Here is a 24,246-nt window from a genome sequence, read left to right as displayed (position 1 = left end):
TATAGGCAATTGCAAGAAAGGAGCTTTTGTGTCTTCAGCAATAGAGACCATGCAGGGTCGTGTTTATCCAAACCCTTCAGGAGCTGAGAATGTGGGGGGGGGGCACTTGCAGATTAGCCTGTCCAAGCCCTTCGCTTAGCAGATGGGAAAACAAAGGGCTGGAGAGGGGACCGGACTTACCTAGTGTCATACAGCACATCAGCAACACAACCGGGATGTTTTAAGAGAGAAGTACTCACCCCCCCCGGATCCGGATCTCCCTCCACCATCATGTATAGCTAGAGTTCCTTTCTTTTCTAAAGGCTAAGAAAATCCCCACCCCAAACTTCCACGGGCAGACTAAGGTACTGAGGCTGAAAAGCCCGCTCAGCTGCATCAGCCTGCCACCCTCCTTCCTTCAACTCTGCATCCCAATTAAAAACCATTCCCATTATTTTCCTCACTTTATCAAAGCTGTGTGCAGAGAATTGGAAATGATTAGATCTGAGTCCACGGCCCTGTTTCTTAGCTGTGTCTCTTGGGAGGAGTCCTGTCTCCTCTCTCTGAGTGAGCATCCTCATCAGTAAAACTTTACTTGAATTCAGTAATTGTTTATTAAGATCCTACTGGGTGCCAAGCACTGTGCTAAGTTCTAGGGATACAAAAAAAGGCAAAAAACAGCCCCAGCACCGGAGCAGCTCGCAGTCGAGGGGCAAGACAACTTTCAGAAAAAATACATTACACACATGATATATACAAAATGTGGAGAGGCTTCCCATGGGATTTTAGTGGGGACCCGAATGAAGCCAGGGATCCCAGTAATTGGAGAGAAGGAAGGAGAGCATTCCAGCCACTGAAAACTATCCATCCCGGAGATGGCGTTGCTTACTCAGGGAACAGTAAGGAGGCCAGTGTCACCAGATCGGGGTGTGTGAGTGGAAAAGTGGGAGAGGGGAGAGCTTTAAGAAAATTTTACATTGAATCCTCAAGGTGAGAGGGAGCCAGTGGAGTGGGACCTACATTTTAGGAAAATCACAACTGAGCAGAGGATGGATTGGAGTAGGAACAGACTCGTGAAAGGGAGGCCATCCAAAAGGCTAGTGCAACAGTTCAGGTGTGAGATGGACCGTATCGGGCTGGAGGCACCATCCGAGGAGAGAAGTTGTGAAGATAAAAGGAACAGGCCTTGGCAACAGGTTCAATATGGGGGAGTGAGAGAAAGGGAGAAGTCCAGGATGATACCCAAGTTTTACATCTGGATGACGAGGAGAATAGGGATACCCTCGAGAGTAATAGGGAAATTGGGAAGGAGGGATTCTTAGATGACATGCCTCCAAGGTTGCTGGGAAGATCAAAGAAGATGATAAACATAAAGCCCTTGGGAGCCAGCAAGCCTTTCCCAGATGCCAGCTATGATCATCATACCCAGTGTTTTGTACGATGCCCAGCACATAGTAGGTGCTTAATAAATATCTATTAAATAACTGAATTTTTATTCACAGATCAGCTTCTGCGTTAAAATTTCATCTTTTGTGAGAGGGAGGGACAAAAGCTTGTTAAGTGAAATATAATAAAAGGTACATTGAAAAAAGAAAACAGAAACAAATGAGTACAGGGGGACTGCGGTGAAATCAATCAGGCTTTCGTGCTGATTTGTACAGCTACCCCTACTTGTATATAAAGAGATTTGCGAAGAGTTTAATTTGACTGCCATGGCCAGCACTCTACAATAAATGAGCTGTGCATGTAAATAATGACCAGAGATTTAATTTCTCGACAGCAGACGAAGCAGCCCAACAACACAGCTAGCACTGGATGGGAGTTAATGAATCAAACCAGTGATGTGACAGCTGATCAGAATGGCAAAACTGGAAGGGAGTACACCCGAGAGTCACGGCCAGAAATTGCGGTCCCCGGGCTAAGGACCACAGAATGGACCAAGAACAGGCACCATACAGAAGGGTTCAGAAAGGCTACAAGAAAAGAATGTGGACCTCAGCACTCCAGGCTACACTGGAGAGACCTCAGGGTAAGAGCATCAGAGGTTCACCATTGGGGAGGCCACTGCTGGGTAAGGGAAAGGGGCAGGGCTGAGGAAATAGCAGCTGGTGAGCTTCCTAGTTTAAATTATTTTTCATGCCGACCAAGTGCCAAAGTCAGTTGTTCCTACCTACCGAAAGAGTATAAATTTTGTCTGTGCCCTCTCAATTGTGGTACGTGAGAACCAAGCTTAGTTCTGATGGTCAACTCCAAATCTACCATTTAGTACATGGGGAAATGGAGGCCCAGAGAAATTGAACGGCTTATCCAAGGTGATACAGTGAGTCAATGGTAGAGTTGTGATTGAAAACCAGGTCTTCTGATATGGAGTCTGGACATTTAAACAAACTCAGCATCTGGAATATAACAGATTTGAAAAGAGATGTTTCCCATTTGGAAGTATTAGCACCCTTACTATCTCTGCATGGACTTTCTTTAAAATTCCTTCCACATCGGATCATTTCCTGCTTTAAAAAATCGATATGAACAACAAAGTGAAACTCAATGTCCTAGAATGTCAAAGGTCAAATGGGGCAGATCCTGACCCATGGCTATTCATCCACAAGAAAGTAGAAATCGAAACACAAGCAATCAACACAGAGATCCCTCAGGATGTCCTAAATGCCACTTTAAGCTGTCCTTATACAATGAAAACCCCATACAGGAAGAAAAATAATCACAAAGATGGGAACTCCTTTGAGTTTGTCAGGTCAGTCATCTTCCTTGCTGGGATGCCTGTTAACCTCCTATTCTCTGCCTGCTTGGCCCAAGTCAATCCCCATGTGCCTGTGAAGTCCATGCTGCCCTCTTGAGCCAAGCCTATGATCTTGGCCTCCCCCCATCCCTGGGCCCAAAGAGTCTGAGTTCACATCCTATTTCTGACAATTACTTCCTGTGTGACCCTGGGCCTGTCACTTAACCATTGGGCCTGCTCTATAGAATGAAGAGGCTGGACTCACCGGCTTGGAGGTCCCTTGCAGGTCTAGAGCTAGGATCCTTTGAGTATTTGCCAACCATCCCGCTCATTCATCATTTGGCGCAGGCCACCTACTTGTAGGCCTGTCTTTTCATGGGACGCATGTTTTGTCTCCCCATAGGAATGGAAAGCCAGACTCGACAAGTGCACGTTCTGATCTCGTCTGGCACCATCCCAGCCTGATGCATTCATTCCCATCTTCGAATGGACACCCCTCACCTCTGCTCCTGCCCCCATGCCATCAGAATCAGTCCCTCCTCTCCTTTAAGCATCAGCTGTGGTGCTACCTTTTCCACCGAGTCTTTCTGTATCACTTCTCTGAGCCTCATTTCTAAGACGGGTATAATTTTCTTTCTTGAGGAAAGGTTATCCATATCTGTCTTTTGGGTTTCTTATTTTGGCTGGAGGGAACTCTCCCATTTGCAAATGCAGATCAGTAAATGGTCTCCACTTTAGAGTCTGGGAGAGGAGTTTGCAGCACTTAGATGACTTCTCGACAGCCGAGTTTCAGAGGTGAGACTTAATGTGGGTTTTGCTGATCCTTGGGCCACTTCTCTATTCACCAAAACATGATGTTTCTTTAATGTAAAATTAAAATGGAAAAAATATAATTTTTTATACTTTTGTTCAAAGAATCAACTTCATGATTATAAAAAAGATGGGTACAGTCCTCCTGCTCATTCAACTTGAATGTTGGGAGGACAGCTCAGTGGACGGCTTTCTCGGTGTAAGTAAATGATGGGACATGGCTGCGGAAACCTTAATACAAAACTGGGCTGGATTTATTTTATAAACTGGGAACCCGAGAAGGTGACTTAGTCAAAGGGACACGGTGGGCCTTTTGTCTAGCAGCCCTAGGTGTTTTCATCCAACTTTCTCATCTCCCTGTCCTGAACCCTCGGGAAGCTGGCAAATCCAGGGGTTCCCGTTAGTGCCCCTCCTAATTATTGTCTAGTAAGCCTGTGCCACAGTCTGTTCATTTCCAAAACCTCTACGGGAGACAATTGGGTTTTCATTTGCATTCCCAGCGGTCCAATATCTTTGCGTTATTGAACAAAACTTGGCAAACTTCACTGCAGTCGATGAAAGAGTCAAACGGGCATGGGAGAGACTCCAGAGTGAGGGTGTGTTATGCAGAAAGCCAATCAGCGATACCATTCCGAACAGCTTGCTCCCAGGCACAGAGCGAGGGCTAGAGTGCTCAGATGTGATCATGAAGATGGATTCAAACTCTTTCTCAGATACTTACTAGGCCTCTGAACAAGTCTCCTAATCTCACTCAGTTTTCTCAGCTTTAAAATGGGGATATGAATAGCTGTGCCACATACCACATAGGGTTATCGAAAGGCTCAGATGAAATATTGTATGTAAAGAGTTTTGCAAGCTTCAAATCACTTCCATGAACACCAGCAATGATAATCATAGGGAACAGATACTCCTTTGGAGTGAAGGGGACCTCAGAGGCCATCTAATCCAACCCCCTCACTTTGCAGAGGAGAAAAGCAGGGCCCAGAGAGAGAAAGAAATTGCCAGTGAGCCCCCAAACATTAAGTGAGAGCTGGGAATCTAACACCGGTCTCTCAAGCCCAGAATCACCAAATTTTCGCTTCTCCCGTGATGATGGCTCTGCTCTACCTTAGGCCATGGCTGATTAGGCCAGCATTCCACTTGTATGTGAAATTCTTTGGACCCTGAGCCCTAGATGAAGGGGTCCCTGTGAGGTTTGCATGGAAAATCTAGTAGGGATTTAACCCAGACTAGAGATAGAGGTGGCCATTTGGGAGGAGGGATTTCTGTCTAGTCATTTTTCAGTCACATTTGACTCTTTGTGACTCCATTTAGGATTTTTCCCCATTTAGAGTTTTCTTGGCAAAGACACTGGAGTGGTTTGTCATTTCCTTCTCTAGTCCATTGTACAGATGAGGAAACTGAGGCAAAGAGGATAAAATGACTTGCTCAATGTGACAGCTAGGAAGTGTCTGAGGCTGGCTTTGAACTCAGAAAAATGAGTCTCCATGATTCTCAACCCAGTTCTCCAACCACTGCGGCACCACCCAGCTGCCTCCTGGGGTATTCTTAGCTAAGTGGTCTCTGTTTCGAATATTCTCTCTTCTGCCTCTCAGCATCCTTGCCTTCCTGCAGGGTTCAGTTAAGGTCCGTGCAGGAAATCCCTCTGATTCTCACCCCTGTCAGTTATTCATCTTCTCTCTCATCCATTTTCCTCATATTCTATTTATGTGAATATATTTTATAATAATAATGGCCATTATTATTGCCAGTGACATTTCATGCTTTGAGTCTCAAAACAGCCCAAGGAGATTTGTGGGAACCTCATTTTAGAGGAGGAAACTGAGGTTTAAAGAAATTCAACATTTTGTCACACATAGAGAGCTGGAAGGGATGTCAGAGCCCAACTCCTCATTATGTAAATGAGGAAATCGAGACCCACGAAGATTAAGTGACTGGCCCAATGTTTATAAACCTAGAGCCGAAGGGGATCTAGGAGATTATCGAATGTCACCTTCCCATTTAACAGAGGAAGAAACTGAAGCTGAGGAAGGAGAAAAGAATTGTATATGATTACACCTGCAATAAGTAGGAGAGCCAGGACTCAAACCCAAATCCTTTGGATCTAAACCAAAGTTTTCTTCATTGTACTTCACAACCCCCATTTGGTAAATGCTGATATTATTCCCATTTTACAGGTGTGAAACAGAGGGTCAGAGAAGTCAAGGGTCTTTCTGAAGGACATGTGGGCAGTAAGTATCTGCAGTGCTGAATGAGAGCAGGTCTTCCTGTTGTCAGATCCATGGCAGGATTCAATGGGTCACACAGCCTGGCTACTAAGCCACAACCCTTCTTGTGGCCAGGAGTAGCTTTTTTGGTCTTTGTATGCCCGGGCCTTTCCAAGCACCTAAAAGCACTGAAAAGGGTCAAAGAACTGGAAGGGACCTCAGGGGTTATCTAGTGCAATGCCCTCTCACCGCTACCCATTTTAGAGATGAGGGAATGGGGCCGAGGAAGGTTAAATGTCCCGTGGGATAGTAAGTAGCTGAGAAACCCAAGTTCAATCCTCTTGATACCCTACAAGCCAAACATTTGCAGGAACGGTAATAGCAAACAAACATTTATGAAGCACCTCCTATGTGCCAGGCACCGTGCTAAGTCTTAGTTGTTGAATTTAACTCAATAGAATCAAGGTAAAATGGTGACGAATCCAGAACTTAAGAACTATCGGCGATGGAAACTCGGCAGGATAGACTGATGGGCTCGTTACCGACAGGGAAGCTAGAAGCCTAGAATGTCTGTTGAGGCGGACCTTCGAGATCTTACCGTCATTTTACAAAAGAGGAAACTGGGTTTCTAAGAGCAAAGATGGCTTGATCAAGGACATACAGCTAGACACGACAGGTGTCAGGTAGTTGGTACAGATCCCCCAATTCCGATGTTTGCATGAGAATGGTAAATATACATTTCAAAAGGCATCAATTCACACATGCAACTAGAGGTGCAGAGGGCAAAGATATCCTCCAAGAGGAGACCCAATTTGAGAGAGTAAAAAATACATGCTTATACAAGTCAGTGACAGTTCCCTAGGATCACACTGGAAGAATGGGGTGATGGGGGGCTTGGCCTCTGAGTGCCGTCTCGATGACTCATCCCATGGAGGTAGGGAGACTCATAGTTCTCCACAGTGTGCATTTTGTGGTGGGATTCTCATCCTTGGGTTACCACACCCATGGCCCTTTCATTGAGATACTCCTTCTTTTGATACCCATCTCCCCACTCCAGAAAGAGGACACACGTCTCTTCTGATATTACTAGGCCCATATTCCTACTGTCTTCTCCACTTCAGCCAACTGATTTTTTTCTGCTGAGGCAATTGGGGTTAAGTGACTTGTCCAGGGTCACCCAGCCAGGAAATGTTAAATGTCTGAGATCACATTTGAACTCAGGTCCTCCTGACTCCAGGGCTGGTGCTCTATCTACACAGCCAACTATTTTTGACCCAGAATCCCTAGTGAAGGCTCTGAGGTCTCACTCTAGTTTTGTTTATTTGGGGAAATATGGTTTTCTCATTCCCCCGATTACATGCTAAGTGAACACCCAGCTCTGCATGCCAGTTTGAGATTTTCTGAATCTGATCAAGAGCCCTCTAACTTGGATGCAACGAGAAGATTCTCAGAGTACCGGATTTAAGTACAAGCTCCCAGGAAAAACCAGCATCAAACAGCGAGTGAGGAAGGAAACCCCTCATCTGGTTCCTAGTGGGACCTGTGTTTGGGCGTCTCTCTCGCTATCTCAGAAACACCCTTTGCTCTTTCCTTGTCTTCCGAGGAAGAGCAGATGGTACCTGCAGGATGAGAGCGAAGCAGCTCAAATGGGAGCCAACGCAGTGTAGATGCTGCGTAGGCAACGTATGCGATAATATGAAGATGGCACTTCAGGGCAGATGCCCGTTTGTATCCCATTTGAGTCCCATCCAAGTACTTAGATGACCTTAAGTGGGCCAGTCCCTGATCTTGGTCCTCTCATTTGTAAAATGAGGATGAAAATTCAGGCACTGCCTCTCTCTGAAAGGGGGACTGTGAGACTCTAATAGGATAACAGAGAGAAAGTGATTTATCACTGTGAAGATCCATATCAAGGGAGCTTCACATCACTGGCAACACACTAGATTTGGAAGCAGGAGAACCTACCTTCAGATCGTAGTTTTGCTCCTTCCTACCCACGTGGCCTTGCACAAGTCACCTAAACCTCTGGGTGAAATGAGATGACCTTGGAGGTTCCTACCCATTCTCAACTTAGAATTCTACAATCCGTGATCTCTGGTTTTTCTCCTCTTACTTGACTATAAACCTCTTGAGTGTAGGATAGAGATAGGGACTCAATTTGTGACATTACCGGGGATAGGGGGAAAAAAAACATTTATTAAGCACCTACTATTATGTGTCAAGCATCATGCTAAGCATTTCACAAATATTACCTACAGTGACGCTCAAAACCCTGTGAAGTAGATGTTCCTATTATTCCCATCTTATAGATGAGGAAACTGAGGCAGGATTAAGTGACTCACCCAGAGACACACAACTAATAAGTATCGGAGGTGAGATTTAAACCCAGGCCCTCCTGACACCAAGATCAGGACCGTACTGCCAAGGTGTGTCAGAAGTGACCCAGAATCTGGATATCCTGGCTCCGAGACTAACTTTCTATCTATCGTGCCATGCTGCCTCTTGAAGCCACGGACCGTTTCTCATTCACTTTTGTGTCCTCGATGCCAAAATGCGTGAAGAACAGTTAGCTTTGCTAGATGCTAGTTTGCTAGTTTTTGCTAGATGCTTAGATGTTGCTGCATTTTTTCTCTGGTTATCGAGGTGGCTTACAATGTGAACGTCTCTGCTAGTGGGTGGCCCGTGGCCTTAAAATGCCCCCTGGCAGCTCAGTTACCTGAACATACGCTACCCATTGGCCTTGATGGCTGGGGCTGTCACCCACTGGATTTGCTCAAATATGTGTCCAGAGAAGAAAAGAAAATGAGGGGTTTTGATGGATTCTGGAGGCACGTCATTTGAATCTCTTCGGATAATAATGAAGAACGGGTGCTGAGGACAGGGTCGTGGCCTTCCAGGAAGGAAGCCCCGGCTTCTAGCCCCAGAGAATTGTTCTGTAACCTTGAACAAGCTCCTCCTTTGGAGCTTAGTATCCTCCTCTGGAATAGGAAGAGTAGAAGTGGATCATCTCTAAGGCCCTTATCAGTCCTAAAGGTCAATCAAGCAGTTAGAGTACTGGCTCTTGAGTTAGAAGACTTGGATTGAACTCTCACCTCCGATGCTTAGTACTTGGGTTACATCAGGGAAGTCATTTCATCTTGGTGGGCCTCAGTTTTCTTCTCTGTATAATGAGGGAGGTTCAACTAGATGGCCTCTAGGGTCCCTTCTGGCTCTGGGTCTCAGTTCCTATGGTCTGCTAATGGTGTCACTCAGGCAGCCTACAAGAGGAAAGAAAGCTGGGTTCTTTTCCGGCTGGTCATCTCATCATTAATTATGTGGATACTGAAGCTTAATAGGTCAAACCAAGTCCCACAATTGTATCCAAGGAAGGTGGAATTAATGTTTTAAACTATATTCCCACATCTTTATGGAGAGGAGAGAAGAGGAAAAGGGAGGAGAGGGAAGGAGAGGGGAGCAGAGGAGAGGAGAGAAGAGGAGAGAAGAAGGGAGAGGAGAGGAGAGGAAAGGAGAGGAGAGAAGAGGAGAGGAGAAGAGAGGAGTAGTCTTGGCTCTCAGCAGGGCTCCCTCCAAGCTCTGCCTTTTTCCAGTAAAATCGCCATCCTTCCTGGCTGATTGCAGAACCCGCTTTGCGCCACACGGGGGCAGCTCGCCACACAACTCTGCCAAAGCTGAGCACCTTGTAAGAAAGACATCATCCTGCTTCTTTCTCCCCTGACTTTGGAGCACTCAGAGCTGTTTGGAAAGCTGCCGGCCAATTTCTCTCGGGTGCTCATGAGTCCTACAGGTCAGGTGGGCACTCTGTCCAACTCTGATTGCTAATCGCTGGCTGAGAAGGAAGTTTGGTTGTTACAAGGTGCCCCGTGAGACGCATTGAGAGAGGATGCTGGGAATCTGGGGTCTCCTCCCAAACTTCAGCTGGAGCACATGCTCAAGTTATAGGCCTTAAAGGATATGCAGGCTGGGTGAGGGGTGGGGATGCCATTCCTGAACTGAAATGAATTGATGCCCCCGAACCAACTTCCAAATCTTGTGGCTAAGGGCCTCCTCCCTGGTGGGGAAGTAGCAGCAGGCGATATACGTTTCCTGACTGCTGAGGAATGAAATAACATTGTATCCGGCCAGGGGAAAGGGAGGCACTTTCTTCCTTCTGACTCCCGGATTCAGAATCTCGATGGTATCCTCGACATCTCACCTTCCTCCACCCCACACACCCTGTCAGCTGCCAAATCTCCCGTCTACCTCTCCCACAAAACCTACTGAAAGCAGCCCCTCGTCACCACTCACACGGCTCCGGCTTTAGGTCGGGCCCTCATCATCCCTTGCCGAGACTACAGCGACATCGTCCTAACTGGACTCCCTGCCACAAGGCTCCCCTCCCGGCATTCTATCCTCCACAAAGCTGCTAAAGTGAATTTTCTTCACTCCCAATCTGAACACATCACTCCTCTATTCAGGAAATACCAGTGGATTCCTATTGCCTCTAGGATTGAATATAAACTCCTACTTAGGCCTCTGAAAAACCTTTAGAACTTGGTCTTAGCTTTATTTTCCAGCCTCGGGGGGCACTGCTCCCCCTTCATCCACCCTGAGATACAGCCTAAAGGAGCCTTCTCTGTGTTCCTCACACCTGAACCTAGTCTCCCATTCTTGCGCCTTGGCAGTGGCAGTCTTACACTGCTGGGATGTACTCCTTCCTCTGTTCTCTCTCAGAGCCCCTTTCCTCCTTTAAGCAGCAGCTCAGAGAATATCTTCTCCATGAAGACTTTGCAGGTTTCCCTAGCTGCTAGTGCCTTCTCTCCTGAACCACCATGTATTTCTTTAACTTATGTGGATTTATTTGGATGTATTGATTTCATATTTATGCTGTGTATAAATAGCATACATGTTAGATGGATAAACTGTAGTATACAAACATATATGTATATATATATATATTTGTATACTACAGTTTATATATATATACATATAATATATATATATAAAACACATAACACATATACATATATAGAAACACAATACATATTAGGTATATTATATGTCCACATTGTCTCCTCTGTTAGAATAATCTAAGTTCTTCAAGAGGGCATGGACTGTTTGGATCTTTCTCTGACTCTCCAGCACCCAGTTCAGTGCCTGCTACATAGTCAGCACTTAGTATATTATTAACTGATTGGTTGATTCCCCACTGCCTCGCTGGGCCAAGAAGAGCTCAGAAGGAAACAAGGCTGCTTTGCTCCTAACTCAAGCAGGGCTCATCCACCTCCCTAAAAGAGGGCTGTACCCTTGGGAGGGCCCTCCCTGGCTTCTGGGTTCCTGAAGGGACGCCAGTGTCTTTGATCCTCTCCAGTCCTGGCTGTGGTGCTTTGAGTTCTCACAGAGGAGACAGAACACCATGAGACAGACGGGGCTGTGCGTGGGTTTTTAAGATCATTCAAGAAGAGGAAGCCAAGTACCTCTGTGGATCGGTCACCTCACTGGAACAAAGTATCCAACCCCCCAAAGAACCTGTCGGGTGGGTGACAAAATGTCAACTAGATAATTTTTTAGAACTTCGGCAGTCTCCAAAGAGACTGAACCTCTGGACCTGATCCTTCTCTCCTTTCTCCTCCATCCTAGTCCTAGGAGAGGCAAAGTGGTAGAGTGGGTAAGGCACTAGACTTCAAGTCAGGGAAACTGAGGTTGAAATCATGCTTCTGACATTTACTAGTTGTGTGACTCTGGACAAGCCATTTCAGTTTTCTCATCTGGAAAATTAGAGGATGGCCTTTAAAGTTCCTTTCTGGCCTGAGCTCTTTAATTCTGTGATCTCATTTCAAAGGTGGAGGGAACTTCTAGAATGAAACTTCCTCCACCAAAGCACTGCAGGAACTTACTGAGCGGTGAGGAATTCTGGGTATCAAGTGACTTGCCTGTGGTCAATAATGTTGGGCAGAAGTAAGATTTGGGCTCGGATATTCCACGCTCCCCTCTTCCCCTTGGAACCTTTCATTGGACCCTTTATATCTGGCCCTTAAGCTCTCCCGTGCAGCAGTCGCCCCCTACCTCTCAGACATCGCCGAAGGCATTTCACATTCTACATACACCAGGCTCCATTCCGTGTCTTCCTCCTGAGCTCACACCTCTTTCTAACTTCCTTATTTCTCTCAAGGGAGCTATTATCATTCCAGTTACTTCCACTCTACCCAATAATGGAGTCCACCTCAGCTCCTGCTCATTCCCAATCCATTTCTCTGCTAAGACTTTTTTTATTTCTACCTTTACAAGATCCTTTCCGTGCCTTCCTATCTCTTCACTCACACAACTGAAAGGCAACTTCAGACCCTCCCAATCTCTCATCTGGACTACTGCAAGAGCCTCCCACTAGATCTCCCTGACTCTTTTCTTTCCCTCTCCAGTCCATCTTCCACATAGTTGCCAAATCACCTTGCCAAGCAACGTCATGGTACTGTCATGCCCTAAGTCCTTTAGTGGTTCACTATTATTTTTATGATGAAATATAAATTTTACTGTTGGACAGTAAGAGTTCTTCAAACCAGGTCCCAGACTACCTTTCTAGACTTATTGCAGAACATTGCCCTTGCTGAATTCTAGATTCCCAACAACCCCATTTTCTAATCTTGGGATTTACTCCTCCCTCTCTGCTTTTGCGCAGAACGTCCCTTGTGTCTGAAACATACTCCCTCTTCACCTCCGCCTCTTAAAATTTCTGGATTCCTTTACGTTTCAGCTACCATAGCCTCTCCAACAGGAAACCTCTGTTCTTGTTCCTCTTTGTTTGCAACGATCTATCTCTCATTTGCAAATTATGGGATGTATACTTATCTGGGCACAGGTTCTACCAGTAGAATGTAAATTCTGTGAGGGCAAGCATCACTTTGTCTTTCTGTCTCCTGGGTCCACAGAGCATCTCATAGCACACAGAGTAAATGCTTACTCACTGAGTGTTGGCTTAGTCTCTTCCAAGCCCTTTCCCAAAGGTGTGAAATCACTGTTATTGATACTCACTTTTGAAGCGAGGCCGGATGCACGAGGCCATCACCCTCCCGTACCACAGTGGGATGCCTTGGCGGAACCAGAACAGAAGGTCCAGGAACATAACAAACTATCTCAGCAAAGCCACAAATCCCTGCTCGGAGGTGAGGGATGGCCATTTCACTTGTTAAAAAGGATCATATCAAAAAGAAGAAGCTGTCATCACCTTACAGACAGAAGCTGCATAACCAAACAGTACCTTTTGTGGAGAGCTTTGATTTGGGATGAGCCTATCTATGGCTTCTGATCTGCGAAGAGAGCCCAACCACGTGAAACCATCAGAAGGTTGAAGCCGCCCCTGAGAGCAGGCGTCCAAGGTGACTCCCTTGTCAGCTTAGCTCAGCTTCGAAGACACAATCGAATTAAGATGTGAATATCTAATCAAAGACTGATAAATGTCCTTCCTGACAGAAAATTGAATTCTAAGCTGCTAAGTATATTCTTCTATCAGATTACGAAATTTCCAGAGAACAAAAACATGCTCCCCATGTTACACAGTTTAAAATATTATCCTATGTTCTGGGATTTTTTTTGTGGATTTTTTTTGGCAAAAGCCTGTAATTTTATCAGTGTGGCGGGAATGCCACTGTAAAAACTTCTTTGGCTATATAAGTAGTTCTCCTATAATTTGTAACTTTAGAGAGTTATCTATTTCACTGAGAAATGTGATTACTTGCTCAGGGACAATGAGCTAGTGAGTGTCTGAGGAAAGATTTAAACCCAGGTTTTCCTGACTCCAAGGCTGGCCTTCTATTCACCGGCTGGCCTTCTACTCACTGTCATACTACCCAGAATGTCTGGATTGTGCCAGAAGAAATGTTAGGTGGCAGTACTTTCTATAGTTCCTATTGATTTGCACAAGCTTTAAAGCTGCCTCATCTACAGGCTGTTTTTAACCAAAGGGAAAAACAAATGTCAGCGCCCTTTAAACAAAAGAAAGTAACTCAATTGTCGTTCCTTGGGATGTGGAGACGTTTTCGTTTTTTAGTGGATTTCTCTTGGTTTAACCATTTGAGCAACTTTTTCCCTTCTTTCTCAAAGCCTTTGCCTTCAATAGACAAAGTAAATGGCTAAGTACCTTCATTTCTACCAGATGGCTAAGACAAGGCTAACTGGGTTTAGAGGCATCTGAGGCTTCGGGCTGGGGTAGGTTGAGAGAACTATGATGGTCTATTCAAATTTTAACAATTATGTGGACAAATTATCGCCTGACTTTTGCTTCTCCCCACGGTTGGCTCCAAAGCGGGTAAACTTCATCTTTGCCTTCTGGTCAGAGAGATGGCAGACGATGGCAGTGCCCACAGAACTCCACCGAAAGGGCACAGATCCTTCTGATACCTGGCATTGAAAGTGGCCACTCCATGTCAGCTCTTCCTCCGAGACCAAGGTCGAAACCGATTCTCCAATGGTATTACGTGGGCCATCTGGCAACTTCCAAATCCAAATGAAATCTGAAGCATTTTTCTCCCCTCCACAGAGAACTTTCAAAAGAAGACATGAGTGAGACACAAGAGAATCTGAAATCAAGACATTTCGAAACAGGAAGCATTGAGGAGAGCGGACCAAAATGAAAAGTGTCTTTTGAGCATGCTCCTTAGCGCTCTTCCACCTTCCTCCCCTCCCACCGTTTTAGCAGTGTGGATATTCATGGAGACACATTCTATTTCTGGGATAAAGAGACCAAGGCATTATCAGAGGTACCAGAAGTTATGATCATTACCAATTTGCATCAGGAACATTTTGCATAAGACTGTGTTTTCAATCGCTGGGAGAAAGTGGCCATACCTGATCCTCAGCTGCCATCAGAGAGGGTCCTTGTCCAATCTGGGCTTACCATGGCTGTGGGACTCTTTGAAAGAAAGAGTTAAAGAGGGCCTGAGGGAGATGGGATCTTTTTGAAAGCACAGGACAACAGAACTGTGGAAAAGAGGCCAAATGCTCAATGAGAAGTCGGTGACGAATCACTTCATGCTTTCATATTTCCCTGCATTACACTGACTTCTTTAAATTTATTGACATAACTTAAACATCCTTTCTGAAGATGAACCCCGAGGGATTTGTGATAGGTTCTGGAGACTCTTTTGAGTCATAAATACTGTCAGATCTATTCAGTTTAGTAGAAATGCAATTTCTGATGTGTTTACATAAAACCTTGCAGCAAAGCAGAAAAGAAGACTGGCCTTGGAGACAGAAAACCTGAGTCAGGGGCCCACCTCTAAAACTCAAGCGATTTATGACAAGCTGCCTCTTTGTTTCCTCTTCTGCAAAATGAGGGCCAGGGAACAAATGATATTTAAGGAGCCTCCAGTTTTACCATTCATGATCCTGGAATAGTGAAGAGGCTTTTGGAGTCGGGAGACCTGACAGTAACGCTAAGTGTGTCACCTGGGGCATGTCATTTAACTTCTCTCTCAGTTCCTCATCTGTAAATTGGTAAGGGATGGGAGTGGTGGCGTTGATGAGAACTAGATGGCCTGGAAGAGCACTTCCACATCTGCCACTCCATGATTCTAGATTTGGATTCAAAGAACCTAGATTTAAATTGTGTATAGTCTTACTCAAGTGGCTTTGACTTGCGTGTCTCAGTTTCCCCATACGTAAAACAAGGAAATCGCACCAGGTAGCTTTTGAGCTGAATCAATGTTCCAGTTCCAGTTCAGCAACTAACTGCATCCTCAAATACTATCTAACTTTTATATAGCACTTACTGTGTTACAATGTTTATCTCACTTGATCTTCACCACAGCCCTTGACAGGTAAGTGCTCTTACTGCTCCTATTTTACAGATGAGGAAAGTTAAAAAAAAATGGAGATTCACAGATTTTAAGTATCTGCGGCAACATCTGAACACCAGTCTTCTGACTCAAGACCTGGTGCTCTGTGCTTTCTGGTGATCCCTCGTGGCCTTGACTAAACCACTAACCCCCTTTCTCAATCTCTATTTTGAAAATGAAGATAATAGCAATTTTGTTTTGGTCAGGCCTCCCAGGGTTCTCTTTACGGTGAGGTCAAAAGAAGACAATGTATGAGACAGCCTTTTATCAATTACTTTTATCAATTACATCAATTAATTGGGGACTATATAAAATTTTGCTAAGGCCTCCCGATCGTAGTTAGACTTGCCAGGAGTTACTTTTTCCTGGATGTCTCGATTACACATCGGCCAATAATGCCGGAGGCAGCTGACTCGGGGGGAAATAGAGAAAGTACATGCTCACGAAAGTTTTCTGTCCTAAAGAGTAAATGGGATTCCTTACCAAAAAAACACGTGCTTGGGCCTGGGCCCAATTAGAATCCCAAATCTGACAGGTGGGCACGCCTTTCTGAGGGCCAAAGTCTGAGACATGCTATCGCCCTCTGAGTGGTTATTAGGGAATAATGACAGACCATCACTGACTGGCACCAAGTCACCAGAGATCAATGAGTAGGGTCTTAAATAGATTGGTAATAACCAGAAGGCTGTTCGGGGTGGGGAGGTACAGAGACGCTGTAGCTATTATTGCTTTTATCTATATGACAGCAAATGATGAACCTGCTTGAAATTTTAACCTTTCTTCTGATGAACAAGTCCCTTCTCCTTACTGGACAGAGATATAACAAGGACTGAAAAATTAGGCCTTTGCTCCAGTATATCAAAATTTGGAATTTGCTGACTACACTGACCTTCTTTCAGTAATAAAAGAACAGCTAGGAACTAGTTAGCAAAAGTTATCAGTTAAAATCCTGTCCTCACACTAGAGGGGCTAGTTCTACCTCATCACCCTATACACACTATTAATTAAAATAGGTTGCTATCAGATGACACTACTTTTTCCCTCTGGCTGCCCCACTTAAGGCGAGACTCCCTTCTTAGAAGAAGAGGAGGTTTCTTCCAATGGTCTCTATATTACCCTCATCGCCTCCTCCAAACCAAATTTGTCTGAAATCAATCTTGCCTACCCTGCTAGTATTTTGTGAAGAACTACCCAGGAATGAAAAAGACCAGTTGTAGCTCTGTCTCTCAGTTTACTTTACTGTAAAAGCAGGGGATTAACCAGATCGCCTCCAGGATGTCTCCTAGTTCTAAAGTTGACTTCTTCTATTGTGTAGATGTTTTGACACAGGGATGTTATCACATCAATGAAATCGTAAGTCTGGACTATCCTACACGATCCCCTTTCCCTACCCCTCTGAAAGCAACCCCCTTAAAATTATGGAGACACAGTAACAAGGAAAAACTCTCTATAATCATCAGTGTGGCAAGATACAACCACAACTGTGACTTGACTGACCAGCTTCCACTTGCTATGCCGGCCTTGCCTCTGAAAAACCAAGAACGGGAAAACTCCTATTTATGAATCAGTAAAGACTTCCACTGTGACTCCAGACCACAAGTAAACCAGGCACCAGGGTCTCTTACAGCTGTCTTCCGTTAGTTTCCTAGGGATTCAGTGAAAAGGTTCCGAGTTAAAGCAGTCTTTGTAGAGGAGGAGCTGTCCAAACACAACAGTAACCCCGTTCACTGGTACGTCTGCCAGCACTGGTGAGCCAGACCTTCGAAGGAGATATAAATGACCCCTCAGCAGGAAGAACATTCAAGTGAGCCACAGAATCACCTTTTGCCTCTTGCTAAAAAGATTCCCCCCAAACCTACCCAAACTCACAGATGATATGCCTGCCGGAGGCGAGTGTCCGAGTCCAAGGCGAGCCTGGTTTGAATGCCTCTCGGCACCATCTCTTTGTTTGAAATCTAAAGTCACGCACTGATCCTTGACCGATGATCTCCAGGTCCAGATAATGGGCAAGCCTACGAAGGGTTCTCTCTTTCTGACTAGGCAGAGTACATCTCTTAAGTGCTGGAGCCTCCTTTGAGAGGTCATCATGTCCAGGCTCCTGATGTTAGACCTGACAGGGTACAACCATGATTCCGGAAAGTCTTAGCTGGGTCTTATTCTCTTGCCAGACAATTCATAGAAAGATGGGAAGAGAGCGGGCTTGGCAGTGGCAGAAACCTTGGCAGGAAAGAGAGGCTGAGAGAAACTCTCAGTACAAACTTTCCATCTGGAAAGCCACAACTAGTATGCCGATACTTAAATAGCAGCTATCTTGCAACCTCACCTTGCATGTGGTCAAAATGAAATTGTAGGAAATAGGAAAGAAATATTTGAAAGGATATGAATTGTTGTCCTTTCTCCTAAGGACTACATGTTAGGAAAGCTTTCAGGGAATAATACATCATGTATAAATGACAAAACCTTAGGAAACTGGAAGGGATACCTCGGGAAACTCACATATTGCCAGGACTGGGATAAGGGACGAGATGGTAATGAATTCAGGTACACTGCTTGTTAATTACAAAACCCGTTGATAACAGGGTGACTGCTTAATTACTTTCTTTTTAATGAACCCCACCACCACCACCCCAGATTGGCTTGCGTGTGTTGACTTTCAGAACTAGAGATGGCAACTCAATGGCTCTCCAGTCGACATGGAAAAAAGAAAATGCACACTGTGATATCTTCTTCCTTCTAAGAGAATCATAAGGCAAACGTATGCCTGAATGTTAGGCACTAAAACGAATCTCAGTCGTGTGACCAGACCCCTAATGGAGGATAGAAACTAACACATGTACCATTCATGCGATCAAAGATACAGTGGCTGCCAATGGACATGAAACTTTGAGCAAGAAGTCAATACAAGTAAGTTATTCTAACATTTGAAGCTTGACTCAAGAAAAAGAAGAAAAAAGGAAGGGATGGAGGTGTTTGGTAGTAAGATACCATTCCTTTAAGATGTCAGTTTCCATCCTGAGAACTACAGATAGAAACCCAATGATTTCCCAGTCAATATGAAAAAAAAATGCACATTGTTGTATATATCCCCTTCCATATAACAGCATAATAAGGCAGATGTAACCCCAAATGTTAAGCACTAAAAAGAACCTCAATTTTGTGACCAGACCATTAGTGGAGGATATAAACTAACACAAGAATTGTTCATGCAATCAAAGCTACAGCGGCAGCCAATGGATATAGAACTTGTGTCTCCTCCTGTATCATCAACCCGGAAAGAGCATGCGTAAGGTATTTCATTAAAGTTAATGTCAAGGTCACTTCCGATGACATATCGATTAGCCTATGTGATGTCAACCACCCTGCCCCCAAGTTGAATTTAGGAGGCTGAAATGGAGATAAATGGACAATGCTTATTGTGGTATCTTTGTCGAGCTGTTCAAAACAAGTGAAAGGAGAGCATTGAGAGAAAATTGCAGGTTATGAAGTAGATCGATCATTTAAAGTATTGAATATTTCATTCAAGTCTCAGTTTCATTCATGGAAAGAAGAATTGTACAAACCTGTACTTTAAAGCTGAAAAGGAAAACATTCTTTGCATCATTTCCTAAAGGCATGCATTTCATTTCCCCAAATGTGACTGGCCGTGCATTATAGAGACCATCTTTTCCCACTCCCCACTGTCTTATAAAGCAGAGAAGAGTTGGAAAATGTTGCGCAATCTTTGCATTCATGTTTAAGGGCCATCTATGAGCTGATTGCCACTTTGGGAATGCGAGGAGATGGAACCAGCACAGGGCTGATGGTGGCTAATGTAGCAAAGCATCTTTGGCAGCCAAAAGGGGACAGCAGAACGATGGGGGCAGGGGGACCTGAAAACATTTTTGGGGGAAAAGCAGCAGCGCAATCTTGCCAGTGGCAGTCGGCAATGATCGGTATTGTACAGTGTCCCAAGGGAGACTGTATAACACTGTCACAGGCAAGCAGGGGCAGCATAGAGTGTGCTTGGCCTCCTGTGTAACACAGGCCCAAAAGGAACCGCACAGCACACCGCATGTTAGAAATGAATGAGAAAGAAAGAAGAGCGAGAGAAAACAAACAAAAACACCGATCCGGCGTGCACAAACCTTCCGGCTCTGTGTTCTCTTTGAGGTGCACTTGCTTCAGTGGGCAGCAGAAGATTTCGTGACACTTAGCACGAAAGGGGGACTCTTTTTTCTTTAATTCCGCTGACTGGATGGAATCTTGCCGTAACATAATGTATTCCTGTGTGCCAGGGGTAGCGTCATCCAGCGCTGCGGTCACCACATAACAAAATGAACTCAAGTTAGAGCTTCTCAAAAGGATCAACTTATACCAACCCTATTCCCATGGAAGAAAATCAAACAACATTTCTAAGAGTCTAAGAGTCCAAAAAAAATAAACTGGGTTCATGAACTTTTTCTAAAGTGGCTCAGTTGAAAATATTGCTGCCTAGAGAATAACTACTTGGCAATTCATACTGTTATTGAGATTCAATGAAAATATTATCAGATTATGCTATGCCAAGAAGCAGGTTGACTGGAAAAACATACCATGTAGATGATGTTTGTATTAAATGAAGGTTCAACATAGATATTCGAGGTAGAACTGGCTAAAGGCCATCGATTATCAGCAAATTAGGGGAATGTGCCTGTGATTACATGTCTGTTCTCGACCTACTGCTTTAACTCTTGGCCAGTGACCCAAATGAAGGACTACTAGAACATCTAAAACACTGTTTGCTGAGCTTGTCAAAGTGACCGACTGGTCTTGACTTTACCCCATGGCTCCCGAGGGGAATTGAGGGTCATCTCAAATATCTTAATGCACTCAGGCTTCCAAATCAGGGCATCAAATGACATTTAGATAAAGTTGTCATTGGGTCAAAAACAGAAGTATCAATCAAGGCACAGCGCCCTTATTTTTTGATGGCCACTGAGCATTTTGTTTTATCGAATAGGTCAACGATGTACCCACTCTCCTTCCTCTCCCCCCCCACATCTCCTCCTGTCTCTGTACCCACATATGTTTATCATTCACATGTTGTAAGGTTCGCATATTCTGTCTTCCTACTGAATAAAGAGCCATCCCGCTATGGCATTTTTGCACTTGCTAACCACCCACCCACCCAAGTCATTACCAATTTGACCTTTATTGGAAAAAATGCAAAACAAAACCAAAAAGCAACTAGAGGACTGACCACATTACTGAATGATTATATTTCATTCTCTCCACAATTAGGCCATTGCATTTCCCTTATGAGTCAGTGTCTCTGTATTTATGATTAATGAGCTGTTGACTCACAGCACACCCCCAAATATCTAAACTCCACATGGTTTCCTCGGGAGAGATACCAATGACAAATTCGTTATGGTAAGAATAATTCCGAAGCATTCTCAACAACAGCCTGAGATTTCAGTGCCGGAGAACTGGATATTCCCGTGATTGGCAATAATGTTATGCGACTGGCTGAAAGATCAGAGAGTGGAATCTTAATGGATTTCATAGACTTTCTTTCGCTTTGGGAAAAAGCGGGATACAAAGGAAAAATCACTCGTGTGTGAGTATTAGGAGTTCAGACGAGTCTTGATAGATTGCCCCCATTCAGAATTGTTGTCTTCTTTATGAGTCATTAAATTATGCAGGAAGGTGATGAATATTTTAGTCAATTTCACCAGCAATAATCAAAAATATTATGTTGCCCCAGCATGGCAGCTTGATTCAGTAGAAAATTTCTTTCATTTCCTAGGAAGATGATGATGATGAGATCTCAGGGCTCCATTTGTGGATATAGTTCCTTGCTAGAATCAGATTCTAAAGCAAATGGACTTATTTATATTATAAACAGCTATTTATGATAATAAAGGCACCAAATTTTAGCGTAACAGCTCAAAAGTGATTTTGGTTTTACCACTCCAAAATATCCTAGGAAATCTTCCAAATTTGGAAATCCAGAAAAAGCACTGTCCATAAAGGAGACCGCTGCTACATCTATTTGAGGGCCCCATGGAGCTACCCATACACTGCCATAGAGCTAATATAAGATAAGATGGAAGGGAAATGAAGAAGGAGAAATTCTGGATGACATTAGGGGAATTTGTTATCCTGAAGTTTCTGATAAGTATCAGAAATCTTCTCTCCCTTCTAGTTTTATGACATCACAAATAAGCATTTTTCAAAAGAAAGGCCAGACTGAAGGAAAGCATTTTAGCCACATCACCAGTCAGCCACTTCTCCAGCTAGTTATCAATCCCTAGAAAAACCCTAGGCTGCCATCATTTGGGCTTAATTAGATACAGTGGATTATCTGAAACAGACCACTGTATTACAGTGAAAGGGATGTAATGACTGATCCAAGAGCCAAGACAAAAATATATTATGACTGAGGAAGCAAAGAGGGCACTGAAATCCAAGGCAGCTGCTTCCCACAAAGCCCTCCCTTTTTGTTTTTCTTTTTTTTCCCCTTCAGACTGAATTCAACTAATGCCAAAGGTGCCTCACTTCTTTAATGAGGGCTTTAACAAGTCATCTGTTTGAGCAATAAGCATAGACTCGGGAGATTGTCTTGGGAATCTGGGAGTTAATGACCATGCTCTGTGGCTTTGGCTGGGCCTCCATTAGAACTACCTGTCAATTCCAACCTCAGAGTCCATCAAACCAATGGCTTTGTACGGCATCAGCAGAGCAACTGATTAAATCACTGATTTTTCACACAGTTGTGGTAGCAGCACGAAGAGACAGTTGCGCCACCATATAGGCGATCACAGAATGAGAAATTGGAACTGATGAATGAGGAAGAGTTCAGAAAACATATTTGTTTCGTGAAAGCCTCCCAATATCAATGTGGTGTCTTTGTGGGTCTGCTATAGAAAGCAGAAGCAAAGGGGATTTGTGCCCTGATCATAGAGTAGATGTTCTTATTCCCAAGCAATGGGAAATAGATCACATTGCTTAGTGATTCAGGGAGGGAAACAAAGGCAGCTGGAAAAGAAATCCACGTGTTTGGACAGGGTTGGAAAAAAGCATTTTTCTCTCTTCACTTCATCACCATGTTTTCTGCTTCCTTCTACTCTGATTTCATTTCTTTTCTCTTCTCTAATTCCTGGCACAACCCTCATGAAGGGGCCTAGGTAGTTATCACATAGCAAATGCAACAAGGGTCTACCTTGTAAAACAGACAGGAGAACAAGCACAAACAAGATGAGGTGTGAGATGGGAATGAGGGAGGTATATAGATTAAGGACATCTGGTGCCCTCCTACAGAGATTTGAGGTTAGGAAAAAGCGGAGCAAAAATAAGCAGTCTGTCCCAAACACAGTGGAAAGATCCAAATCCAATTAGCAAAACAGAGGGCAGACAGAAGGGATATTTAGTTGGATGTAAAAAAGTCTAGTCAAAAGAAGGACAAGGATCTCTACATCCAGTGAGAAGAGATGGCATCGAGGTGCAAGATCGAATGAGAAAAATACAAGGGAAGAGGAATCAGAAAACCAGGGTCAAAGATTCACTCTGAAAGCTGAAGTACTTTCAGACTTCTGACTAGGCTGGGTATGTTAGACCGTCTCACTGGCTAGGTGGTGGGCTATTTCAGGTAGTCCTCCTCATTCTACATATCCTACAGGATGGACACTAACTGTACAATCACCTGCATCTGAATAAGATCCTCTCCATTAGCACCTGGTCACCCACGCAATATGCTGAGCAGAAGTAGTATTGGACTTCACAAATGGACTGTTACCAGGATTGGGCAAGATCAGGGCTCCGTCTCCCATCGTTCACTCGTGGGACACAATGTGGACCTGGGAGGAGCCGTTTCTGCACCTCTGAGTTTGGGGAGAGTGGTTCCTGAGAGATGAGGAATCCCTGGTAGGAAAGTTCTTTGTGTGGGTCTATCTGTGGGCTGCAGGAAAGGATGACTTCCCATAGCACAGTTAAGAGACCATTGATGAAGTCTGACTTCAGTCTAACCTAATGGCTCTTTGCCTAAAAGGGTAATCTCCATCAATTGGAAACCATGGAAGAAAGAAGGCTCCTTGGCGTTTTCCCATTTCTTTTCTCTTCTGTCTTGATCCCATCCCTTTTTTTCCCTAGGCCACGGCAATACCGTGTTTAGTCATAGTTAAGTGGAAGCAAGAGGCGAGAGGTATCCATATAGATACTTCTTCCCATACCCGAAGTTCAGTAGTGATCTTCATTCTCCAGAGCAGGAAAGAAAATGTAACTATTGCTTTGCAGTACTGAAGGCAACCAATGGGTCGTGTGAAGGAAAGCAGAGTTTATTCTTCAGGGCTACAGGTGGCCAAGACAAGGCTCGCCTTTGAGAAAGGGAGGCACTTGTGTCAGTGTGGGTGGCCCAGCTAGCCCAAAGGCTGGACCCACCATAAGGAAGACACATACATACACAGACACGTACACACACACCCCACACATACACACTCACAAATATCCCATACTCTGACAGAACTAACATAAAAACAAATACCGAAGGCAGAAGGAGTATGACACAGGACTTTGTGATCACTGCATAGTGCAGGCATTGCCTTCATAATGAATCTCCTCGTCCGTGACGCCTTCCGGATACCCCCAACCTTTCTTCCTGACATCTCATCGAACTGTCTCCCTCTCATTGCTTTCACATTCTAATTTCAATTAGGTTTATTTGTAAACCTTTTTTCCCCACCTAGCTCTACCC

The 24,246-nt window shown here is 44.4% G+C and overlaps 1 protein-coding gene across 6 annotated transcripts in view; it reads right to left on the bottom strand.

Moving 5' to 3' along the window:
• The window catches only part of FGF13 (fibroblast growth factor 13), a 532,490-nt gene that overhangs the window by 214,581 nt on the left and 293,663 nt on the right, over positions 1-24,246 (bottom strand). For all 6 annotated transcript variants that reach the window (XM_051968480.1, XM_051968484.1, XM_051968481.1 and 3 more), the window contains one exon: positions 19,661-19,828. In XM_051968480.1, coding sequence (XP_051824440.1) covers positions 19,661-19,828 — 168 coding nt within the window. The remainder of the gene's footprint in view (positions 1-19,660; positions 19,829-24,246) is intronic.

This window comes from Antechinus flavipes, chromosome X (assembly GCF_016432865.1).
Source record: "Antechinus flavipes isolate AdamAnt ecotype Samford, QLD, Australia chromosome X, AdamAnt_v2, whole genome shotgun sequence".
Taxonomy (NCBI): domain Eukaryota; kingdom Metazoa; phylum Chordata; class Mammalia; order Dasyuromorphia; family Dasyuridae; genus Antechinus; species Antechinus flavipes.
Note: the sequence above shows the minus strand (reverse complement) of the source record. Positions and strands in the feature narration are given on the sequence as shown.